Source organism: Thamnophis sirtalis, unplaced genomic scaffold, assembly GCF_051295495.1.
Source record: "Thamnophis sirtalis isolate CommonGarterSnake01/CBP01778 unplaced genomic scaffold, rThaSir2_p1.2 scaffold_9, whole genome shotgun sequence".
Classification (NCBI taxonomy): domain Eukaryota; kingdom Metazoa; phylum Chordata; class Lepidosauria; order Squamata; family Natricidae; genus Thamnophis; species Thamnophis sirtalis.
Genome location: NW_028261389.1, coordinates 53,956,043 through 53,980,403, shown reverse-complemented (window position 1 = coordinate 53,980,403; position 24,361 = coordinate 53,956,043). Strand labels below are relative to the sequence as shown.

Here is a 24,361-nt window from a genome sequence, read left to right as displayed (position 1 = left end):
GCCAGGTGGCTGCTCTCTTGCGAGCAGGCTCCCGAAGAGCCTGGCATGGGGACGAGAGGACGCAGGCACAGCATCAGGGGTGAATGGCTATGTTGTGCTGTCACAACACAGGAGCCATGAGGTGACCATGCTCACCAGCAGCCGCCTGGCAACCCCCCTCCAGCTGGGCAGAGCGCTACTGACCAACCTAGCAATATCCCGAAGGCATCAAGCTGCGGAAGCTGGGGGGAAGAGACACTCTATGGTTGTGGGCAGACTGCTGGAAGATTCTCTGCCCTGGCTCCTGGAAGACTCAGCAGCAGACTTCCGGGGTCTGTTCCCCCCTGGCTCTCACAGCTTGGCACCTTCAGGATGCCTCTAGGTTGGTGAGTGGTGCTCTGCCTGACTGGAGAGGTGGGGTTGCGTGAGGGCCTGTTCCGTCCCCTGTTTGTGTGCCTCCCGGCTTCACCACGATCTGGGACAGCTCTCCCTGCAGGGCCAGGGTGCTGCCTCCGTCACCATCCCAGCATTGAGGATGGCTTCTTCTGCAGTTTCCAAACCCCAGAAGTCTGCTGCCAAGTCTTCTGGGAGCCAAGGCATAGAGTCTTTTGGCAGTGGCTCTGGGAGTGCACTTCCCGCTCTATGGTTGTGGGCAGGCTGCTGGAAGACTCTGTGCCCTGGCTCCCAGAAGACTCGGCAGCAAACTTCCGGGGTATGTTCCCCCCTGGCTCCCGCAGCTTGGCCCCTTCAGGATACCACTAGGTTGGTGAGTGGCACTCTGCCCAGCTGGAGAGGGGGGTGCCAGTAGGCTGCTCTTCAGTGTGGTATCTCATGGCTGCTGTGTTGTGCTGCTGCGACAGTGCAACACAGCTGTTTGCCCCTGAGGCTGTGCTGCATCCTCCCGTCCCCACACCAGGCTCTTCAGGAGCCCGCTCGCAAGAGAGCAGCTGCTGGCCAGCAACCCCAAAACAATAAGCCCCCCCTGATAATAAAGCCAAGGCCATATTGGGGGGGGGCAAAAGAAGATAAGACCCTGTCTTATTTTGGGGGAACAAGGTAGATAATAATGGAAGAGCCTTTTTTGAAATCCTGATAGATTATTTCATGAGTTCAGTAACGTATTAGTTGTGAAATGAATTTTAAATAATTTATTGACTGAAGCAGCAACTCCTTAATAATCAAAAATATAATTAAGTAGTTGCTGCTTTATTCAGTGAGTTATTTTAAAGAGCCATCTGGCTTTGATTCCATATCAATGACTCTTTTAGCAATTATCTCAACCTCATGGAATTCTGCATTGTGACGTAGAAGGAGCTGGGTTTTGTAGCAAAAGTATCAAAGTTACTCTGATAAACAAAAAAAATGGCTTGTTTTGCAACCTTGTTCTAGAATTTTAGAAAAGATTGTTTTGGAAACAAGTGATACAAATATTTATCCAAATACTGAATAAGGATGTGGTGTGTTGGGCTTTTTTTTGCACATTGCTGTGACAGATAAATTTATCTGTTCCAATTATAATATTTATCTTACAGTGAGAGATTTTTTTTAAAACTAAATCGGAGTGGTTTGCCCAAATGTCCAGAGAAGCCAGAAAGATATTGCTCTCTTTTTGTGGTGAGTTGCTTTATATATATATTTGTCCTTATTTGCTGTATTTTAATGTATTTTTTATTACTTATTCGGTAATCCAAATACATGACCGGAGTGTATGTAATAGTGAGGCTTCAGACTAATATCTAAGAAGTTTAAAAGAACAAAGCAACATAGTAATAATAATATATTTTACTGTCCATTTGGTCTAGTATCTAACAAGTAGAGGAATTTTATATTTAAATATATGATAGGCACAAAGATAGTTTTGATGTTTGCTTCTGAGATGTATTTTAGTTCAGAATTAAAGAAGTCTTTTGTTTTCCAATATGAAACATTGTGTTTTAACATTTCTGTGGGACTTTGTGAGAAAATTTCTAAATTAAGTTTTAAGAATAATCTGAATGGGATTTATTTTCCTAGATGGAATCAGATTTATGGTTTAATATCATTCAAATAGTGATTATTCACATCTGATCAACTAGGACTCCATCTAGTTTCAAAAAGCTGGCTGACACCATGGCAGCACCATAGTAAAACTACAACTGGATAGCTTTTGATACTCAGGGCTTCAACCATAACTGCACAGTGAGACCTATTTCCGCTAGAAGTCATTTCTCCTAGAAATAGTCATTCCAAATTCTCTGACTGGAAATCTTGACTTAATGCAGATTTGGAAGTTTGAAGACCTCCACAAAGAAAATGGCTTCATCACTAACATTTTTACTTATATTTCCCAGGACCATGAACATGTACAAATGTTGTGTTAATAAAATGTATTTGAATACCCCATATTTTATTTTTTTCTTGACTGCTCTTCAGTATGCTAGTCAGAAGTACACTTAAAATTTTTAAATTGTTTATATCAATAATCCACAGAAAAATTATATCATAATTTTGGATTGTTCTGATTCTCAACAGGATTTGGGAAGCAGTGAACTTAGGAAGGACATCTACATTACTGTGCACATTATACGCATTGGTATGCATATACTAATTTCTCCTGATAAAGGAAATTTTTTAATTGTACAGCAATTGTTATTAAGGAACCACATACATTAAATATATAACATGTCAGTCTTATAGGGCAGAATAAATTGACAGCTTATTGCTACTGTTGTTATATTATTATTACTACTTTTTAAAACTGAAATGTTCAAATGTGCAGAAAAACCATTAGTCTCAATTATGCTGGCTACTTTGGAAGATATAAGCAGTGGTGTGATTCAGACGGTTTGGTCAAATCGGTTGTTAAAATTTTGCCCTGCGCTGCATCACCCCGCCCCGCGCCAGTCACTCCTGGTTCACTCGCCCAGCATAGCTGCTGCTGCTCTCCATCTGGCTCCCTCATTTGCCTTGACCACACAGTCTCCGCCCCCCGGCAGTCGAGCCCCAGCAGCTGTGGAGAATCCAGTCAGGAGATGAGTTGTGGACTGGCAGGGAACTCAGCTGGTAGCTCTCCTTCCCCATTGCTACCAGCTGCAGGAGGTAGGTAAGGTCGCAGCCAGACAGAAAAGCCAAACTGCTGCCTATCCCAGAGCTGCCAGTGGGGTGGGTGAGACTGTAGCACACATCTCACTTGAAATTCCCAGCCCTTTGTTTAAAAATCTCCCCAAAAGAGGGATTTGTTGGACCTGGAAACCTTGCCTGCCAACCTTTCCGGGCAATGAGGGACTGGGTGCGATTGTCTCTTCATGCCTGGTTCCCAGGGGACTGGCCTGGAGCACATGGCGGGCTCACAAGGTGATGGAGGCTGCTGGTGCTGGGCTCACCACTTGGGATGAAGCTGGGCCTGGAAACAGCGGGCTGCCCTTGCCCAGTCGACTCCAAAATTAATGCTTCCTTTTGTTGCAAGTATGCTCCAACGTAATTAAAGGGAGAAATGATGAGTGAAGGAGAAGGGAAGTTCTATAACCAGAAGAACTGAGAATGAAAACAATATATTCCAGTTAAATTAGAAATGGGTTTTTGTGAAGGATCTGTGAAAGTTTTGGAATATTGCAATAAGGCCCAAGGGAAAAAAATAAAACAAAAATATTTAATTAAAAGAAAAGTGAAAGAATGGTAAGACATCCATCAGCTGACTGTTTTGAAAATGCCTTTCAAATGTGCTTGGAAATATATTTACAATGGTTTGGAAATATTTGCTTGTCTATATGCTTTAATGTTCAAAAAGAATAACCTTTATCAGTATAAGTATTATTCAAGCTTTAGTACATTTTGTAAAAATCATTATGAATGCCACGGTAGAACATCATTTCTCACCAAAAATGCAATTTAATGGAGAATAAAGTAAGATTTTATACTTAGGCAAGAAAAAAAAAACAAATTCACAGGTATAGAATAGGTGGTGCCTGGCTCAACTGGAAGTAACTGTGAGATTGATCTGTGAGATGGAAACTTATCAAACAGATCCAACCTAGAAATAAGAAGAAATTTTCTGACAGTGAGAACAATTAATCAGAGGCATGGGATGCCTTCAGAAGTTGTGGGTATACCATCACTGAAGGTTTTTATGAAGAAATTTGTCCATAACAGTATAGTCTCATCCTTGAGAAGGGGTTGGACTAGAAAACCTCCAAGGTCCCTTCCAACTCTGTTACTCTTTATAAATCTCTCCATTCAGTCTTACCAAGAGAATGGCGATAAACAATACTTGGAAAGGTACATCAGGTCTTCTGATAGCAAAATCTCATCTTATTGGCTAGTATCAAGCGGAAGATGACTTTAAAAATGCTTCCTCTCTTACTAAAACAAGCAAGCCGAAGTGAGGACTGGCTGGGAGGAGAGGGGCGAGGGAGAAGCCAGGTGAGGCGCCCCTCCATGTGAGTGACATCAAGTTCGCCACTTCCACCCAGTCACATGACCCCATAGCCACGTCCACCCAGTCACATGGCCACATAGCCCACATAGCCACACCCATTTAGCCACACCCACAGAACCTGTTGTTAAATTATTTGAATCCCACCACTGGATATGTGTGTCTCTGTGTGTCTGTGTGTCTGTGTAGTATCAAGTGCAAATGGAATCATTAATGTTCATTCCCTATTTGATCTGCATCTGTTCAGTTGCCTATAATGTCTTGCAAAGCCAAGACTAGATCCTAGGTTTGTTGCTCTTTTTTAAATTTTACTACACACATTCCAGTGCAATTGTAATGGCAAAAGTGCAGGTTATTTTAAAACAAAGATGTGACAAGCATGTGATTTGTTAATAAGAATGTGCCTTTTATTGCTCCATAATTTATATATATAGCTCATGTGTATTTAAGGCAGAGATTGATAAGCACACCTCTTTTCTTGATAAAAGATTTAATGAATATATACAGTTGGAGCTTAAGAAATTTAATGTGGGTTCCTCTTTTTTTTTTTTTTTTTTAAATATATTTTATTCATTTTTCACATTCCATTTGCAATCACTTATATACAGGGTATTTACTATAAGAAAAGAAAAAAAAGAAAAAGGGAATAAAACGAACAAATAAAAAGGAAACACAACTCATCATTCACAACCCCACCTAACCCTTCCATCCTCCATACACCCCATCTACCCCCTCCAACTTTCCTTTCTCCCTCTAACACTCCCCTCCTACTTCCCTTTCCCCTCAAACCTTCCTTCTCCCCTTACTCCCCGGACACCCTCATTACATTCCCCTTACTCCTTCCTTACTCCTCCCTCTTCTTTCCCTCTACCTCCCTCCTTGGTGTATGCCTTTATTCGAGTGTTGTTTGATCTGATAAAAGTAAAATGAACCAAGGAAAAAAAAAAAAGAAAAAGAAAAAAAAAGAACCACCGTATATAAATACATTCTTGTTCTTATTAAGACTATGTTAACACCCCCCCACCCCACCCCCCACAAATCCCCATCCCTAATCCTCCCGACTTCCCAGGGCCCACACCTGGCACTACCTTCTGTCTAAAATATCTTGTATACATATGGATTAAAAAATAAAAGTAATATATCAAAAGAAAAAAAAACAGAGAAAAAAAAAGAGAGAAAAGAAAAGAGAAAAGAAAAAAAGAAAAAAAAGAAAAAAAGAAACCACTCTTTGTGTTGATCTCAGCCCCCCATCTTTATCTATGCTTAAATAGTATAAATCATTCTATCTATATTTTATTCTCGTCTCTTACTTCTTTGCTATTTACCCCAACCTTCTGTATATTCTCCCGTTCCTCTTCCTAAACCTCATGATCCCTTCCGATAAAATTTAAGCAACGTGGTTCATGCCATATATTCAAATATAACTTTACAGACAAGTAATCAAACTTTCCCTTCTAGTAAAATTTAAACAGCGTAAATGATCTTTCTTAACCCCCTTTTCAAACAGTAATTCAAAATAATCTAGCCAAGCTTCCCCTTCTTAGTAAAATTAAGCAGCGTAGATCAAATATTACTTTACACAGGAATCAATTTCTATCTTAAGATAATTCCAACCGACTTCCTCTTCTAATAGGATTTAAATAACGTAGTTCATTCCACATGCATTTTACCCTCATCCCTTACTTGTCTGATATTTACCACTATCAAATTTATACTAGCATTTGTTTAAAATGTAACTCAGAGCGATTTCAACCAACTTTCCCTTCAAATAAAAGTTAAATAGCATGGATCATTCCACATATTCAAATAATACTTTCAGCAAGAGTCAGTTAACCTTCTATTTTAAAGTAGTCCCTTCTAACAAAGTTTAAACAACATAATCATTCCGCATTCTTTTTACACTTATCTTAAGATAATCCCAACCGGCTTTCTGTTCTAATAAACTTTAAACAACGTAAATTTTACCCTCATCCCTTGCTTGTCTGATGTTTACCACTATCAAATTTATGCTAACGTTAATTTAGAATCTAGCTCAAAGTAGTTTCACCCAGCTTTCCCTTCTGATAAAAATTAGTCCGCTTTTTCTACCGGAGAGAGGTCTCAAACCCCCATTCAGTCCTCAACTTTAGCAAGCATTTTGAAATGTCTAAATTCTCGATCTCCGTTTTTCTGCTTCTCCGAGGGAGGAGGGGCTACCCCCTCCATCTTGCAGCCACATGGCCGGCCGCTTGCCTTCTCCTTCCGCTTGTCTCTCCTCTCTTCCAAGCGCGTCAGGAAGTCCCGCCTTCAGAGTCCTACAATAGAAATCTTGAGCCTCCGAAACAGAGTTAAGACGAAATCTTTGATTCTCAAATGTAACCGTGATACCGGCAGGGGCCTCCCATCTGTATCGAATCTGTTGACTCCTAAGCTCCTTAGTTAAAAAGGTGTAGTCCCTTCTTGCTTTCAGCATCTGAAAAGGAATATCTTTGAAAACAATCAGGTCCTGACCGTCAACTCGGAGACTGTTATTATGAAACTTTTGCACAATCGCATTTCTAGATTCTTTTGTAGAGAAATGTATAATTATGTCCCTCGGGAGCTGTCGCTGTTCCGCTATCAATGAGTTCTGGCGATAGATTTTCCGAATCTTCCAATCAAAGTTAAGTCCCGGGCTTCCCAGCGCATGGCTGAAGGCTTCAGCAAAGGTCTGTTTCAAATTCTCTTGCTCCTTTTCACGGAATCCTCTGACTCTTATTGCAAATGCCTTCCTATTAAAATTTATCATCATAAGCTGTTCTTCATTGTCTCTAATTTTTTGTTGTAAAATTTGAATATTGGTAGTCAAATTAAAATTAGCCTTCTCCAGACTTTCCAATTTGTTCTCTATTTCAGCAGAGTAATCTGACAAGGCAGACACGGCTGCAAACGTATTCACCTTCATTTGATTAACTTTAGAATTTAAATCATCATATAGTTCCAATACAAATTCCTTAATTTCTTGTTTAAAGGCATTAAACATTTTAAAGAGATATTCCTGTGTTAAAAATTCTCCAGTAGAGGGCATAGGAGACAAAGGCTGTGTTTCCAGTAAAAATTCTTTAAATTCTTTAGACACATTTGTAGCAAGACGCTTCTTTGATCTGGGTGCCATAATAAATAAACAAGTAAGCAGCGCTTCGCTCCCCTCTATTTCCAAAGAAGAAGAGTTTATTTTGTTAAGGAGCGGTCTGTAGGAAGATAAAACCGGCTAAGTACATCCAGTATCAATCATCCACGGAGAGAAATCGCCATTTTGAAGTCCATTTAGACAAAGAAGTCTCTAAGACAAATGGTGCTGGTATTTAAGATAGTAATAAAAGCATAAATCTCACAGGGGTGGGACCCGCCCGTATCAATTCTAGCTTGAAAAAACTTTGTTTTGTCCTGGGGGGGGGCTAGCCTGTCTGGGGCTGCCAAAAAAAAAAGGCAGCTGAGAAGAATTGGCTGGAGATAAAAGCTCCGCTCCGGCTGGATCTAATCTCTTTCCACAGCCAAAAAAAAGAAAAAGGCTGTGGCTTACGAATAGACCCTAGTCTACGGAGCTACTCCCTGCCCCTTTCTTAGCCAAAAAGGGGTGCTATCTATGATCTTATTTAGATATACAAACCAGATCTCTGAGGAGCTCGGTGGAGCCCTCCTCGGCAACAGGCCACGCCCCCAGGAAGTCAATGTGGGTTCCTCTTTGATAGCAATAGCAATAGCACTTAGACTTATATATCACTTCACAGTGTTTTACAGACCTGTCTAAGTGGTTTACGGAGTCAGCATATTGCCCCCAACAATTTGGGTCTTTACCCAGCTTGAAAGGACAGAAGGTGGAATCAACCTTGATGTCAATAGAGGGCTTATAGTGAACTGTGAATGCTCCTAAGAAAAGTCAAATTTAGAATGCTGGCTCACATAGGTTAATGTAGGCATTTTATCTACTTTTCATACAATTAAGTCAATTCAGGAGGATACAGTTTGAAGGTGCTCTTAAATGTTGGCACAGTTAGCATCCAATAAAATTATTAAATTAACTGCAGGTGGTAGCAGATATGTATTTATTTAGTGTCTCTTGTTCTTTTTCTTTCACAATATATTTTGTTTTGACAGGCCGAATGGGAGCAGGTGAAAAGAAAAATGCTTGCAATATACAATATCGGCGACCTTTTGGTTGTGCAGTCCTCAGTATAGCAGATCTACTGGCTGGTGATACAAAAGATGACATTATTTTAAAAGTATATATGTAAGAATACATATATTTGTAATATATTACAATAATATTTAGATCACATTTTATCAATGAAATATAATCTGTGGACTATTTTTCCTTTCAAATACATGTATATGTGTATATGTATATCTATATATCTACACACACACACAGAGAGAGAGAGAGAGAGAGCTTATACACACACACATACATATGCCATGTTTCCCTGAAAATAAGACCTACCCCAAAAATAAGCCCTAGCCTGATTTTTAAGCATGTGCCTAATATAAACCTTATCCCAAAAATAAGCCGTAGTGAAGGGGGTGGGCATGATCAGCACAGGAGGCAGCCATGAGCACCCCCTTTACTAGGGCAGTTTGTCCCCTCACAAACATGGTCAGTGATCCCTGAGACAGTGCTTAGCACAGCAGATCCTTCCCTTCGCCGGTCAACTCATGGAGGCTCGGTTCCTTAATCACTGCCCCGCGGATTGGCTGAGCCAGTGAGGGCTGGGAGCTGCCTCTCAATCTCTCTCTCCAGGCACCTGGAGGTGTTCCCAGCACATTTTTGTCAGTCCCAGCCCTGCTCACAGCACCTGGCAACCTTGCAGCTGTGCGCCCCTGTCTTCCACAACTCACCTTGTGGCTCTGGAGCAGGCGGCAACCACGATTTGCGCTCCATAAGGCTTGGAGCTCAGCTCTTGCTCAGGCTGCTGGTACTAATTTTAAAAATTAGTATTTGGATTAGGATTCATTATGTGTCTTAAGGGCAACTGTTCTCTAGCTGTGGTCCCCAGGATCCTGAATTAGAGCTGTGTGAAGCAATGGATTTGAGAAGACTTTACAACAATTTAAGGGGCTAGTAGTATAATGGATTCTTTTTACTTTTGTTAAAATTCAGTTGCAAGTGTTCCCTGCTGAATGTATCAGCAGTGGAGAAGTTTTATTTTCCTACTATGTTTTCTATTGAGACTATATTTTTAAGCTTTTCTTTAAAGCAGAGAATAAAGTCTAGAATCATAAAGTTGGAAGGGACCATGTGAAGCCACAAAGTCCAACTTCTGATCTTTGCAGAAATCCAAATTAAAACATCTCAGACTTACTGATAGATTCACTTAATCTAAATTCATATCCCACTGGCAGTAACAGTTTATATAGGGCTGAATTCTCATGTGCAAACTTGCCTAATAGCAGCAGTAACTCATTTACCAATTAGAATGGCAGACAATGTTATGAAACAATACTCTGTCATGGTTTTACATTACATGCATGTTATATATTTATATTATGTAAACAGACAGCTGATAAATCTGGTAAAATGATGGGTGAATGGATTAAAGTTACTGCTGAAACTAACTATTTGAATAGCTACTGCAAAGGACAAGTTTGCTCAGGATATCCTTTAATCTGGAGCTGACTGGATTATTCACAATTTTACTTTTCCTGTTGATACAGCATTAACTTCTGAGCAATGTTTTGCAATGTTACTCTTTTTGCAGGTGTAACACAGAGAGTGACTGGTTTCAAATTCATGAAAGCATCATAAAAAAACTAAATGCACGCTATAACCTGACAGGATCCAATGCTGGTAAATATATTTTCTGGTTTTGTTTGCAGAGAGCACTTTGCTTTGCATATGTTACAAAACATACGGTTCCTCTTCAGCTTTGAAGATGTTTAGGAAACATTTAGGATAGGTTAGGTAATTACTGCTCCTGATTTAAAAAATTGAGAATTTTGTATCTTTATTCTTTTTAAAACAAGTGGTTTTCTTCAGACATTTTCTAAAACTCTGTCACAGTTTTCTTCACATGTCACAGTTTGGAAAAATGATACATTGTACATTGTTTCGGTTGACTTTGATTAGATTTTTTTGGTAATATTTTTTATTGAAAATTGTTGTAATATAAAATATAAAATAAAAATAGGGAAATGAGGGAGGAAAAGAAGAGGGAAAATAGGTGTGAGATAAAGATGAAAAAAACATTGATTTCCAACATTTTTCATTGCAATAAAATACAAAATAATATTGCAACCTCATTTTTTTTTACTTTTACACATTTAATAAACTAATTTCTAAACTAATCTAATCAGCAAAATCCAGTCAGAATTTCATTTTTCCTTTTTCAAGCACAGCCTAGAAGCAGTTTCCATGTAGAAACAAAACTAGATATATTCATTTCTTTGATTAAAACAGTTAATTTTTCCATCTCTGCCAGCTCTATCATTTTTTTCATTTATTCTGCCACTGTGGGAATTCTTACATATATAAAATTCTTGCTGCAGTCAACATACATAATAATGAAGTTCCATCTCCAGTAGTTCTAAAAAAAAAGCTTCTGTCGGCCTGTAGCCATATTCCTTTGGCCTGCTACACTTTCTATTATTCTACTATGCCTTTTCTATGGTGGGAAAATGGGAAGGAGGATTTTATGGAGTTAAATGCTATGTAGCCAAAATAAAATTCCTTTCTAGAAAGCCAAGGTCATCCTTTGTCTCTGCACCTCTGCACCTGACCGGAACTGGATGGGTGAAACTGCCAGCATGGCAGTGGGAGATTGGACCATGTGATGGACTTGTGGGTGTGGGGGCAGGATCTTGAACTTTCAACTTGGTGGGGAAAACTGGGAAGCTTTCCGATTTGGGTTTTCCCAGATGTGCCAACATGGCTCTCTTAATAAATTGGAACTTTGAGCAATACTTTGCCTTGGACTCTGATTTAATTTTGATGCTATTTGGAACCCTGACATTAACCCGAATCTGCATTAAAATACTTCACCAGCTACCCCGAAATTTGGGGTGCTGTCAGGGGTCCTGAGCTCCAGCACTGACTCGAACCCGGGTGGTGCAAAGACTCAGTAAAGATGGAGGAGGAGAAGAAAGTCACGGGGAAAGCAGCAGATGACAGATCGCCTATCTATGTCGAGACCATCTACATGCCTTCCAAAGCTGTGGTGGAAGCCGGGGGGGGGGCGCAGAGAGGGAGCACCAGCTGGGAGCCAGGCACAAAGCGCTGGCCCCTAGGCCTCCCTCGCAATCGAAACTAGCTCTGCAAGACGAAGCCTCGAAATTTACCATCCCTAAGGAGTTGCTGTTGCAGCCACAGGAGGGTGCAAGGGCACCTTGACCCATGACTGGAGGGGACCAAAGCAAATGCCAGCTGGCCACGCTGATGATTGGGGTCCTAGCCACGCTCACGCAGTCAGTCTCTGACCAGCCTCCCAGACCAGTTCTGAAAATGAGTGGAATCAACCCTTGCCTTAGCTCTGAACCACCCAGGTGGACCATGGCCTTTCCGTGTAGAGACTCCGCAATGCACTGGAGGGGGGATTGATGCTCCTTCCATACAGTGACAAGCAGGTCAGCCCAATAACTTGCTCTGGAGCAAGACCAGTGGCAACGCCCCTCCTCCCTGGGGTGCAGATGGCTCCTCAATCAGGATGGGGAAGCCAATCCAGCCAGCAGCAGAGGTGCTGGGGGATTTCTCCCCCTAGTCAGCCACCAATATTTGGGCTACAGCCTGAGGATCAAGCTGCAGATAGGGTGCCACTATGAGCTCCTCAGATTCATCATAGCTCCAAAAATGCATGAATCAATTATCTTGGGGCTTGCATGGATGGACAAGTGGACACCTACCATAAAACGGGAGGACAGCATTCAAAAATTGATCATAAGCTTTGGGCCGCTACTACCCGTGAAGCCAGAGGGCTACCCTGAGGCTATCGTACCCAATAAAGCAGACAGCCCAGAGCCTGCAGCCCCTCCAGCAGACACAAAACCCCCAGGCATCCAGCAAGTGCCAAAAGAGTACTGGGACCTGGCAGGGGTTTTCAGTGAGGAAGATTGTAACTCTCTCCCCCCTCATCAGTCCATTGATTGTGTGATAGAGTTCATGGCTGGGGCTACCCTACCGAAGCTGAAAATGTACTTCATGACTCCTAAAGAAATGGTAGAATTAAGGAAGTACATTGACATCAATTTGAAGCGGGGCTTTATTGAACCAGCTAAGTCAGAAGTAGCAGTGTCCATGCTCTTCAAAGAGAAGAAAGACAGTGGGGTGCGTCTCTGCATTGATTTGTGTGGGATAAATGCCATATGCATAAAGAACACCTATCCCCTCCCCCTCATAAAGGATATGTTGAACCACTTGGCTAAAGGCAAGGTGTTCACCAAACTGGACTTGAGAGAGGTGTATTACCGCATACATATCAGAGAGGGAGATGAATGGAAGACTGCCTTTAACTGCCCCCTTGGCAGTTTCCAATTCAAAGTTATGCCATTTGGGCTACAAGAGGCCCCTGCAGTCGTCATGCAATACATAAATGAGGTGCTACATGAGTACCTATACTGAGGGGTGCTCATTTATCTTGATGACATCTTAGTTTTTTCTGAGAAGAGCGTGTGAAGTTGGTACGACAGATCCTGGAAAAACTTCTAGCTGCCAAGCTATACACAAAATTATCCAAGTGTGAATTCCACAAAACCTCACTAGATTACCTTGGCTATTGCATCTCCAGTGAGGGGATAGAGATAGATCCAGGGAAAGTGAAAGCTGTGTTAGACTGCAAATTCCCAAGCACTCACAAAGAGCTACAAAGCTTTCTTGGATTTGCCAACTTCTACAGGCAATTCATCCCGGCTTTTGCAGAAGTTGCCCTGCCATTAAAAGCATGGCCTTTCCCGACAAAGCCAAAGGCAAACCAACCTATTGGGTGGACAATGGACTGTCAAAAAGCATTTGAGAAATTAAAATGGCTCTTTGCCTAAGAGCTCATACTGCAACACCCCAACCCAGAACAGCAATTCATAATCCAGACATATGCCAGTGATGTGGCTGTAGTGACAATGCTGTTGCAAAAGAACAAAAAAGGGCACCTCTTGCCGTGCACTTATATCTCCAAAAAACTTATTGCTATTGAAAGGAGGTGGGCCATTTGGGAGAAAGAAGCATATGAGGTCAGGTGGGCCCTACTCACTTGGAGACATTTCCTGGAAGGTTGGGATGTGCTATTCGAGGTCTGGACCGACCATAAAAACCTCGAAGCCTTCAAAAGCCCCCGAAAACTGTCTCCAAAGCAAGTTTGCTGGGCACAATACTGCCAAAGGTTCAAATTCGAACTGAAGTATATCCCTGCAGGGAAGAACTTACTGGCAGATGTCTTATCAAGAAAACCACAATACAACAGTAAAAGGGAAGAAGTGGTTCGCCCCATCCTTCCCCCTTCCCACAAAAAGGCGGCCCAAATCACCACCAGAAGCCACACTAACTGGCCACCTACCCTCAGCCAGGGCAAGCTGACTGCAGCAATGAAATCGGCACTGCCAGCAGACCCCTGGCTCAATGACAACAAGAACATCCGGATGATGAGAGATGGCTTAGCCTGGAAAGGATCCAAACTGTACGTTCCCGTGAACTTGAGGCTGGAAGCCTCAAGCAAAGCCCGATGTGAAATTAGGAGGCCACTTTGGATTCCTAAAAATACTCCACCTCGCCAAGCATCAGCTTTGGTGCCCAAAAATGAAAGCTGAAGTGGAAGATTACATAGAAAGCTGTGACACTTACACAAACATGAAAATACGGCCAGGCAAGACCCTGGATTACTGCAATGGGTGGCCAACCCTAACCGACCATGGGAAGAGATTGCAATGGACTCCATTATTGAGCTCCCAGACAGCGGCTGTAATAAAGTAATTTGGACAGTCATTGACTTATTTTCCAAGCAAGCTCACTTCATTGCTTGATCAGGACTACCATCTGCAAAGAAGGTAGAGAAAATGTTTGTCAAACATATTTACCACCTGCATGGAATACCCAGGAGGATCATCTCAGAGTTCAGTTCACCACGAGAGAGTTCCTGAGGTCCATTGGGTCCACACAAGGACTTAGCTCGGCTTTTCATCTGAGTACAAATGGGGCAACAGAAAAAGCCAATGCGATGGTTGAGCAATACATCCGTTGTTATGTAAATTACCAGCAAGACAACTGGTCGGATTTGCTACCTTTTGCCGAAGTCGCGTACAACAACGCTGTCCACAGCAGCACTGGATTCACTCCTTTTCAAGTTACTAATGGCATGGAATTTGTTTCTATGCCTGAACTGCCCAGAGAATCCCCCTCTTCTATGTCTCTGACTGAATGAATGGACACTCTTAAAAGGGGGTGGGAAAATACGAAAAAGCGCTGGCGGAAGCAGCAGAAGAGTACAAGAAACAAGCTGATAAACACTGCTCACTCCAACCCCCCTTCCTTGTGGGGGATAAAGTTTTCTTGTCTACCAACTACATAAAGTTAAGAATGCCTCACAAGAAATTAGGCCTAAAATTTCTAGGTCCATTCCCAATAATGAAAATTATTAACCCAGTTACAGTTTGACTCAGTCTACCCAGAATTCTAGGGAAAATTCATCCAGTCTTTCATTGCAGTTTATTGAAGCCAGTGGTTGGGTCCAGCCTAAGACTGTCCACCCAGCCTCCCCCTCTTCCAGTAGTGATAGAGGGAGAAACACACTATGAAGTGAAGAAAAATTTAGACTCTAGGTTGTATAGAGGCCGTTTGCAATATTTAGTGCATTGGAAGGGGTACCCTTTGTCCGAAGCTACGTGGGTGAAAAGTTGGAATGTAAAAGTGGATAAGTTAGTAAAACAATTCCATGATGTTTCCCAATAAGCCAAAGGGCCCCCCTGGGGGGTGGGGTTAGTTCTGCTTATGTTAACCCCTGCATTATTCTCTTTTCAGAAAACGCTTTTCTTCTGACGAGAGGCTGTCTGTCAGGCCTGCAGCCATATTCCTTTTGGATCTTTGACACTTTCTATTATTCTACTATGCCTTTTCTATTGTGGGAAAATGGGAAGGGGGATTGTACAGAGTTAAATGCTATGTAGCCAAAATAGAATTCCTTTCTAGAAAGCCAAGGTCATCCTTTGCTCTACACCTCTGCACCTGACCGGAACTGGATGGGTGAAACTGCCAGCATGGCAATGGAAGATTGGACCATGTGATGGACTTGTGGGTGTGGGGGCAAGATTGTGAACTTTCAACTGGGTGGGGAAAACCGTGAAGCTTTCAGATTTGAGTTTTCTCAGATGTGTCAAGATGCTCTCTTAATAAATTGGAACTTTGAGCAATACTTTGCCATGGACTCCGATTTAATTTTGGATGCTATTTGGAACCCTGACATCAGTGTTATATTCATTTTAAGAATCTTCTGAATTAAAACATAAAATATCTGTGACAAATTGTATATTATAATGTAGGTAAGTCTGTTTGTCCCTTGGTAAATATTAGCAAACAGCATCTCTTTGTGAGACTGTCAGTGCAGATTGTTATGTATAAGAAAGCAAAAATTAAGATGGACTCTTGTGATTCAGCATTAATATAACTTAAAATAAACTCAGTAAATCAAAGGCCAAGATAAATTTTAATAAGAATTTTTTTTTTCTTATTAAGAATTGCTGACTTAATTTTAATTAAGTTTCACAGTGGGAAAAATATTTTGAAGTTCAAATAGTCTGAGTATATATTGATAGATCTACTTGGAAAATATTAAGCAGTATTTTATAAGTTTTATCAAGGAAAAAGAGGTTCTAGCCAGCTCACAAAATACAGTTGCTTTTGTAGATAGTTATATGATCCCTAAAACCAATTCTCAAGGAAAGAACCCCCCAAAGCCTTATTAATTCAACTAATGGCTAGATTTAGTTATAAACTATCAGTTATGCAAATAAACATATTTCCTTAACTGATGGAAATAACTTTTTTATTTCTTTGAATTTATCTCTTTTTGTCACTTATGTGTAAACAATTTGACCTAAGGGCGAATTGTTTTGGGTATTATAAATTTGGGGTATTACAGCTAACCACAATTAATTAAAGCATAAAACTGCTAAAAAAAAGTCTCTTGTGCCCATGGTGGAAAAATAAATGACAGGATGAGTTCATGAGCCAAATGGTCACTGTATGGCATATAAATGATGCCTAAATGCAACCAATATATGCTAGGAGATGAGCTCCTGTTAATAGTAATGATGAGCATGGATTTGTTAAGAACAAATCATGCGAAGAAAATCTTATATCCTTCTTTGACAAAGTGACTAAATTAGTAAACCAAAGAAATGCTTTGGACATTGTATGTTTAGATTTCATTGAGGCATTTGATAAAGTAGCAGCTTATCTCTTGCTAACATAGAACAATGTGGGATAGATAGAACCTCTATCAGATGAATTGCCAGTTGCCTAACTAACCACATTCACTATGTTATCCTTAATGGAACTGCATGTATATGGAGGGAAGTATGCAATAGTTGGGAAATTGCTAGGACTTCTTTAGGTAGACTCAAGATTCCAAAGGATCTTGACAGACTTGAACACTGGGCCCTATCCAACAATATGCAGTTCTATGGTGAGAACCTGTCTCCGTTACCTTCCCAAGAAAGTAAAACTCTTGAAACAATTTACATTTCAAAAGGAACTTTTATTGAGAGAAAATGATTGCAGAGAAGTCAGGCCAAGTCTGAAATTCGGGCTATCCCCCCCCCCCATGCCCTGTGTCCATCATCAACCAATAACATGCCACAAAGATGTTTAGGAAATCTCTGAGGGTGGATGGTGAGAAGAGTTCACCTGCAGGGCATTGTGACCTTGGATATCTTGCCCAGACTGGTCAAGGGGGAGTTGATGCAGATAGTGAGATCTCTCCCTCCCTTGAGATCCCAAGCAGTTACAGCTACAGCTACAGCAAAAGCGTGCAAACTATGAGGCCCATGATGTCTCCCCCTCCCTCTCAGAATAGCAGCATTCTTATAGGTACCTGACATGCTCCCCCTCCCCCAGGAGATCCACATCTAAAAAAGAAGAATAAAAGGAAAAAACAGAGAAACAAAACAACCACTTTGGTTTATCAGGATATTGATAATGAAAATGTAGGTACTGAACCTTTCCTCTGCATGTGTGAATCAAGAATCTGCTTAATTTCACAATTTTGTTCGCCTTCAATCATGAAAGATTCAGGGACAGGAGGGGGCTTGGGCCATAAAGCAGAGGTAGATTCAGGTTTCAGTAGGCTGCAATGAAAAACTGGGTGGACCCTCCATAAGCACTTAGGCAGTTCCAGCTCTACTGTAACAGGATTTACAATACTTTGATAGGGAAAGGGTCTATAAACCTAGGACCTAATTTTTTTGAGGGTTTAAGGATTCGAGGAAATGTGTGGACAAATATACATGATCCCCCACTTTAAATTCCTTGGGCTTAATCTGTTTTTTGTCTGCCTGGATTTTGTAAGCAGCCCTAGTCTCATCTAGGGCCTTTGTACAACAGGCCAGGTATTTTGTAACTGAGTGATAGTCTTTCAGCAAAGGGACCACCAGATCTTTTATGGGTAATTCAGGCATAGGTTTAAATTCCTGTCTAGTAGCTACTTGGAATGGAATGAAGCCAATGCTATTATGCACCGCATTGTTGTAAGTCACCTCAGCAAAGGCAGGAGGTTATTCCAGTTGTCTTGTTGGTAGTTGATAAAGCATCACAGGTACTGTTCCAGAACTGAGTTGGATCTTCCGGTCCTGCCATTAGTTTGAGGATGGTGGCTAGAACTTAGTTCTTATTTGGTACCAAATAAGTCCAAAAAGGCCCTCCAAAACTTGAATTGGACCCCTCAGTCAGAAATTACCCTCTGTGGAGCCCCATGTAATTGATATAAGTGATGTAGGGACATTTTTGCTAGAGCCTTAGTTGTTGGTATTTTCTGGTAAGGAATAAAGTGGACCTGTTTGGAGAAAAGGTTGGTCACTACCCAGATCACTGTGTTCCCTGAGCTTTCTGGGAGTTCTGCAATAAAGTCCATAGAAATCTCTGTCCAGGGCGCTGAAGGTTTAGCTAAAGTTTGGAGGAGGCCTGGTGTCTTCCTTTGTCTTTGCTTAGCTGAAGCACAAATAGGGCAACTGGATACATAGCTTTCAATCTCTTTTTTGAGGGAAGGCCACCAAAACTGTCTTTTTATGAGGTGTAAAGTTTTTACGAACCCGAAACGACATGCTTATTTAGCATCATGGCAAAGTTGCATAACCTTGAATCCCTGGCTAACAAGTACATATATTTTGGCTCCTACCCAAACCACTCCATCCTGGATGGAGCAGATATTTTTGTGCGCATTGAACCAGGTGTTGTCCTTCAGAGTGATTTTTAAAGCGGCTGCTATGGCTCCGTCCACCTGTAGTTTTCCTTTCTCTCGTGCTCTTGTGTTTACTTGAGCTGCTAATTGGTGCAAGGGGAGCATCGGTTTAACTACTTCTACTTTGGAGCTGTTGTAGTGAGGCATCCTTGACAGTGCAAAGTGAAGTTGAAATGCCGAAAGTATTGGACCCACTGTGCTTAGTTAGGGGAGCGTTTCCAAGGGTTTTCAAGGCCTCCAGGTTTTTGTGATCAGTCTAAACCTGGAGAGGAATTTTACTTCCTTCCAAAAAGTGCCTCCAGGAGAGGAGTGCCGGTCTGACTGCATAGGCTTCCTTTTCCCACCCAACCCAATGTTGTTCTGCTTCAGTTAAGTGTACATGCATGGCTGTAATTGCCCCTGGTCATTTTCTTGCAACAGTACAGCCCCTGCTGCCACATCACTGGCATCAGCTTGGATGATAAACAGCTTATTTGGGTCTGGCTGCTTTAGCACTGGTTCGTCAGAAAAGAGCCGTTTAAGTTTTTCAAATGCCGCCTGGCATTCTATAGTCCATTTTAGTGGTTGATTGGGTTTAGGTTTAACCCCCCCCTTTCCCCCCCAGCAAGTTTGTGATGGGTAGGGCAATCTGTGCAAATGAAGAAATGAACTGCAGGTAAAAATTAGCAATTAACTCTGTAGTTGCTTTCTAGTTTGGACCGCTCATACTTTCTCTGGATCCATCTCAATCCCTCATGGGAGATTCTGTAGCTCAAAAAAATCAATTTTGTCCTTATGGAATTCACATTTGGACAGTTTGTCGTACAACCGAGGAGCACAGAGTTTCTGTAGGATTACTCTAATCAGTTTTATGTGTTCAGCTTTCATTTCGGAGTAGATTTAAATGCCATTCAAGTAGACTAGACTGTCTTTGTATAGGTGTTCATGCAGAACCTCATTTATCGGTTGCATAAAGACTGCAGGCCGAACAGAAGCACCCTAAACTGGAAGCAGCCGAGGAGGCAGTTGAAAGCAGTTTTCCACTTATCTTCTTCTCTGATCCTAATGCGATAGCAAGCCTCCCACAAATGCAGCTTGTTGAAGATCCTCCCCTTGACAGATAGGCTAGCGTGTCTTTCATGAGTGGGAGAGGATACATGTTGTCTACACAAACTGTGTTGAGAGATCTATAATCTATGCAGAGATGAGAGGACCCATCTTTCTTTTTTTTTAATAGTACCTGGGCAGCCACTCAGGGTCTGGCTGGTTGGATAAAACCCTGAGCTAGGTTCTTGTCGATGAATGTACAAAGTTTGTCTAGCTCTCTTGGAGTCATCGAGTAGAGTTTCAGTTTTGATAGCTTAGCCCCTGGGACAATTTCAATGGCACAATCGGTGGGCCGGTAGAGGGGAAGCTCATCTGACTTCTTTTCACTGAAAACTTCCCTTAGGTCCGAATACTCTTTTGGAATGGCCAGTAGAAGTCTCCCTTGTACTGCAGTTTCCACCTCTTGATACAAAACTCCCTTAGTAAAAGGTCCCTTAGGACAGCCAGTAGGGGTCCCTCTTGCCCTGCAGCTCCTCCTTCCCGATACCTGACTCCTTTAGTTAGGTGCTCATAGATTTTCTATGAATTTTAACAGTCCCTTTCTCCAGTTCACCCAGGGATGAACTAGATGTTAGCCCATCACTTCAGCCAGGCTAGCCCTAGGACCAGGGGTCTTTCCATCCCTGGGGCAATTATAAAACTTAGAGTCCCTGAGTGTAGCAAATGTGCCCGGAATACCCCCTGTAACTGAGCCATGCAACTGGCAAAGCAATTGAATTTTTAAGTCTCCTCAAGTGAATCCCCAGTTTGTCCACCAGAGCTGGACTGACTAGGCATCTAGTGCACCCAGAGTCTAGAAGGGATTTTAAGGAGACTTTCTGTCCAGTTCCAAGGAATTTTAATTCTATGGGCATGGTTACAGGGACAATAGGGCAACTTATCAAGGGGTCATCATCTAAATCACTGTCCGTCGACTCCTGGTTTTCTCTGGTGAGGTCGTAATTCTCTGGGGGAGGGAATGGAATGAACACTATAGCCTCTGAGCCTTTTAGAGCCATCTCCTTTGCCCAAGGCTGTGCTCTTGCTACTTTTCCTCCCAGAGTTGCTTCTCCCTCCTTGATGGGGCGTTTTGCTCTCCTGCCTGATGGCCTTCTTTTCCATGCTTGAAGCAAACGGAGGAACATTGTGGCTGGGGTTGGCTCCTAGCAATCTCTCTTTTCCTCTCAGGGGAAGATCTCTTCCACATTTTGCCACCACAATACTTGTTTCAGTTTTGGTGCATCTCCATCCCCTCAGCTAGCATACACCTGTTACAGAGATGAACAGGGGTGGGCCTTGCAACACACACATTGTACTGGTCATTGTTCAGGCCATCCTTGAAGCATTTCCTCTGGCCAATGAAGTTAGCAGGCCAGGTCTCGAAATTTCTTGGTGTACTCTGCTGCTGGTCTGCACCCCTGTCTCACAGTTCTGATGTGGTCTCTGGCTTTCCAATCAACTAAGGGATCCTCACATCACTGTCTCAGGGCAGTCATGAATTGATTAAAATTCCTCAGCTCTGGGGCATTGGTGTTGTGAAGGGTTACCATCCACCAGGCTACTGTCCCTCCAAGTCCAGAGTAACAACTCAGACCTTCATAGTAATTGCCTCGCCAGTCACCTCTGTGCATTGTCCACTCTGCTCAGCTCACCAAAGTTAAGCATGTTGTCTGCTTTAACTTTAACTTTTAATAAATTTATATGCCACCCAATCCTGTAGGACTCCGCTTGCCCTTCACCTTGGGTCGGGGCCCAGGGCCCAGGGATATGCCATTCCCTGACGCCCCAAAGCCTCTGCCCACTCACCGTTCACCTTGGCCGGGTCAAGGAACATGCCATTCACCAGTTCCAGCCTTCTTGAGGCCTCCTCCTGCATGCCACCACTCTCCCTTCACCATGTGTTGCCCCCTTTCCCCTCCTTCAAGACCCTGGCCCTTACTTAATCTCCCTGTGGGCTTACCTTAATTCTCCTGTGGCTGCTGGCAGAGGGGTGAGCCAGGGCTGAGCCATTACCACTGGGCTCCCTGCCAGCCTGCATCTCTCCCCCTCCCCTGTCACGAGATCCCTGCAGCAGGCACCTCTTTTTTTTCGGTGAGAGAAGCCTCCCAGCACCCACCTCTTTGCCAGCCAGAACCAAGCTGGTAGCGGCGGCTGCAAGCTTCTTGCACTGAAAACTACCGACCTCCGCTTGTCAAATGCACTGAAAAAGAGCTTCAGTCCTGCTGTTGTCGCCACCTGTTCTTCACACTGGCCATGCACACGCATCCCATGCTCTGCTCTGCCAGAAGGGCGGCGAGACTAAAGCTCTTTTTTGGCGTGTTTGAGAAGCAGAGGTCGGTAGTTGTCAGCGCAAGAAGCCTGCAGCCACTGCTGTCAGCTCGGTTTCCGCTGGCAAAGAGGCGGCAACTGGGAGGCTTCTTGCACTGAAAACTAACAAAAATTACAGGCTGAAAAAGAGGCCTGAAGTCCCATCACCACCACACTGTTTTTGCGCACCCCATTGCCTGCCAGTGCGCTTGTGCAGCCACACCCCATTGCCACAACTGGCCAGGAGAATGGCCTGCTGCACCAGAGGGTCGTCGTTGTAGTGGAGTTGCTCAGAAGGCAGCTGGATTGTGGTGTCCCTTTGACGCAGGGGGAGAGGGACCATAAAGGGACAGGCCACAGGAGCTTCTTTTCTGCCAGTTCTGTGGGCGTGGCTTGGTGGGAGTGTCATGTTACTGAGGGGGCATGGCCAATTTGACATCACATTTAATTGGCCATGCTCACCAAGCCATGCCTACAGAGCTAGTAGTAAAAAAAAATTGAATCCACCCCTGCTTCCAATATCTATATACAGTATATAAATGTGAAAACACTCATGGCAGTAATCACGAAATCTCCAGAACCGTAAAGCCTACAAACTTGAAATTTGGCACGTATGTTCCTCTTGGCTTCTAGGTGCTCGGTAACTAAGGATTTTTCGAAATGACCATCAGAGCATTAGTATTTCATATATTATTATTAACATGCTCTGATGCTAAGGAGTTAGACGTTCTACTCCCCCTCTCAACCTGAAAACTTAGCATGAGTGTGGCCAGCGCATGACTTATCCGGCCTGCTGGCTGGGAGTTTGGAGAGGAGCCTGAGGGAGAGAAGGGGATAGGAGAGGCTTCTGTGGGGCAAGCTTGAGGGAGAGAAGGAGATAGGAGAGGAAAAGAGGTTTCTGTGGGGCAAACCTGAGGGAGAGAAGGGGATACAATAGGTGGGGCTTCTGTGGTGCAAGCCTGAGGGTAGAAGGGGATAGGATAGGGGAGCTTTATGTGGGGCCAGGCTGAGGGAGAGAAGGGGATAGGATAGAGAAAGATTTTGTGGGATAAACCTGAGGGAAAGAAGAGGATAGGATGGAAGAGGTTTCTGTGGGGCAAGGCTAAGGGAGAGAAGGGAATGGGGCACGGGAGCTTTCTGTGGTGCAAGCCTGAGGGTAGAAGGGGATAGGATATGGGTGGCTTCTGTGGAGCAAACCTGAGAGAGAGAAGGGGAGAGGAAAAGTTGATGGTAACTACTCATTACTTTTCAAGCTGTAAGTGTCGATTTATCAAGCCCAATCACATCGTTTCATAGCGAAGTACGGGTATTCAGCTAGTTAGTTGATAAACATGTAGAGTGTTTGAATCTTTCAAAGTAGCAACCTACTGAATGTCATCTATTTTTCTCTTCTTGTTTGTAGGCCTAGCTGTCTCTCTGCAGCTACTCCATGGAGACATTGAACAAATCAGAAGAGACTACACAGCCATGTTTACCCATGGAGTATCAATAGCAAGGAAGTTGGGCTTTTCCAATATTATTATGCCAGGTATGTTGTAAGAAAAGCCTACCTTAACATGAATATTTAAATGTGAATAATTTTTGTTTAGTTATGAAGGCTTCAATGCCATTTCACTTGCAACTTTAAATGGTTTCCAAGCAGAAAAATGGTAGCGTACAAACAAGTATAAAATAATAACCTTGGGTACGTATATGCCTACATGCATACATGCCTACTTACATACATACAGCCTTTATCTCTATCTATCTCTATCTCTATCTCTATCTCTATCTCTATCTCTATCTCTATCTCTATCTCTATCTCATCTATCTATCTATCTATCTATCTATCTATCTATCTATCTATCTATCTATCTATCTATCTATCTATCTATCTATCTATCTACCTACCTACCTACCTACCTACCTACCTACCTACCTACCTACCTACCTACCTACCTACCTACCTATAGAGAGAGAGATGTAGATGTAGATGTAGATGTAGATCTAGGTAGATATATAGAGATCTAGATATGTAGATATCTAGATATGTATTACCAATGCCTGCTATTGTCTGAAGCACATTTCAGCAACCAAATTTTCTTTGTAGTGTGTTGTTAAAAAAATATCTTAAACAGCAGCAACAAAGATATTTTTGATGGGAGGACATTCCATAAGAGAGGAGCTCCTGCAGAAAATACTCATTTCCAAGTTTCTTTTCATTGTACTTCGTCTG

At 42.5% G+C, this 24,361-nt stretch overlaps 1 protein-coding gene across 4 annotated transcripts in view; it reads left to right on the top strand.

The window, feature by feature from the left end:
• Positions 1 to 24,361, top strand: part of DOCK4 (dedicator of cytokinesis 4) — a 345,383-nt gene that overhangs the window by 152,216 nt on the left and 168,806 nt on the right. For all 4 annotated transcript variants that reach the window (XM_087723617.1, XM_087723614.1, XM_087723616.1 and 1 more), the window contains exons 9-13: positions 1,512 to 1,593; positions 2,491 to 2,551; positions 8,507 to 8,639; positions 10,105 to 10,193; positions 23,549 to 23,674. In XM_087723617.1, coding sequence (XP_087579743.1) covers positions 1,512 to 1,593; positions 2,491 to 2,551; positions 8,507 to 8,639; positions 10,105 to 10,193; positions 23,549 to 23,674 — 491 coding nt within the window. The remainder of the gene's footprint in view (positions 1 to 1,511; positions 1,594 to 2,490; positions 2,552 to 8,506; positions 8,640 to 10,104; positions 10,194 to 23,548; positions 23,675 to 24,361) is intronic.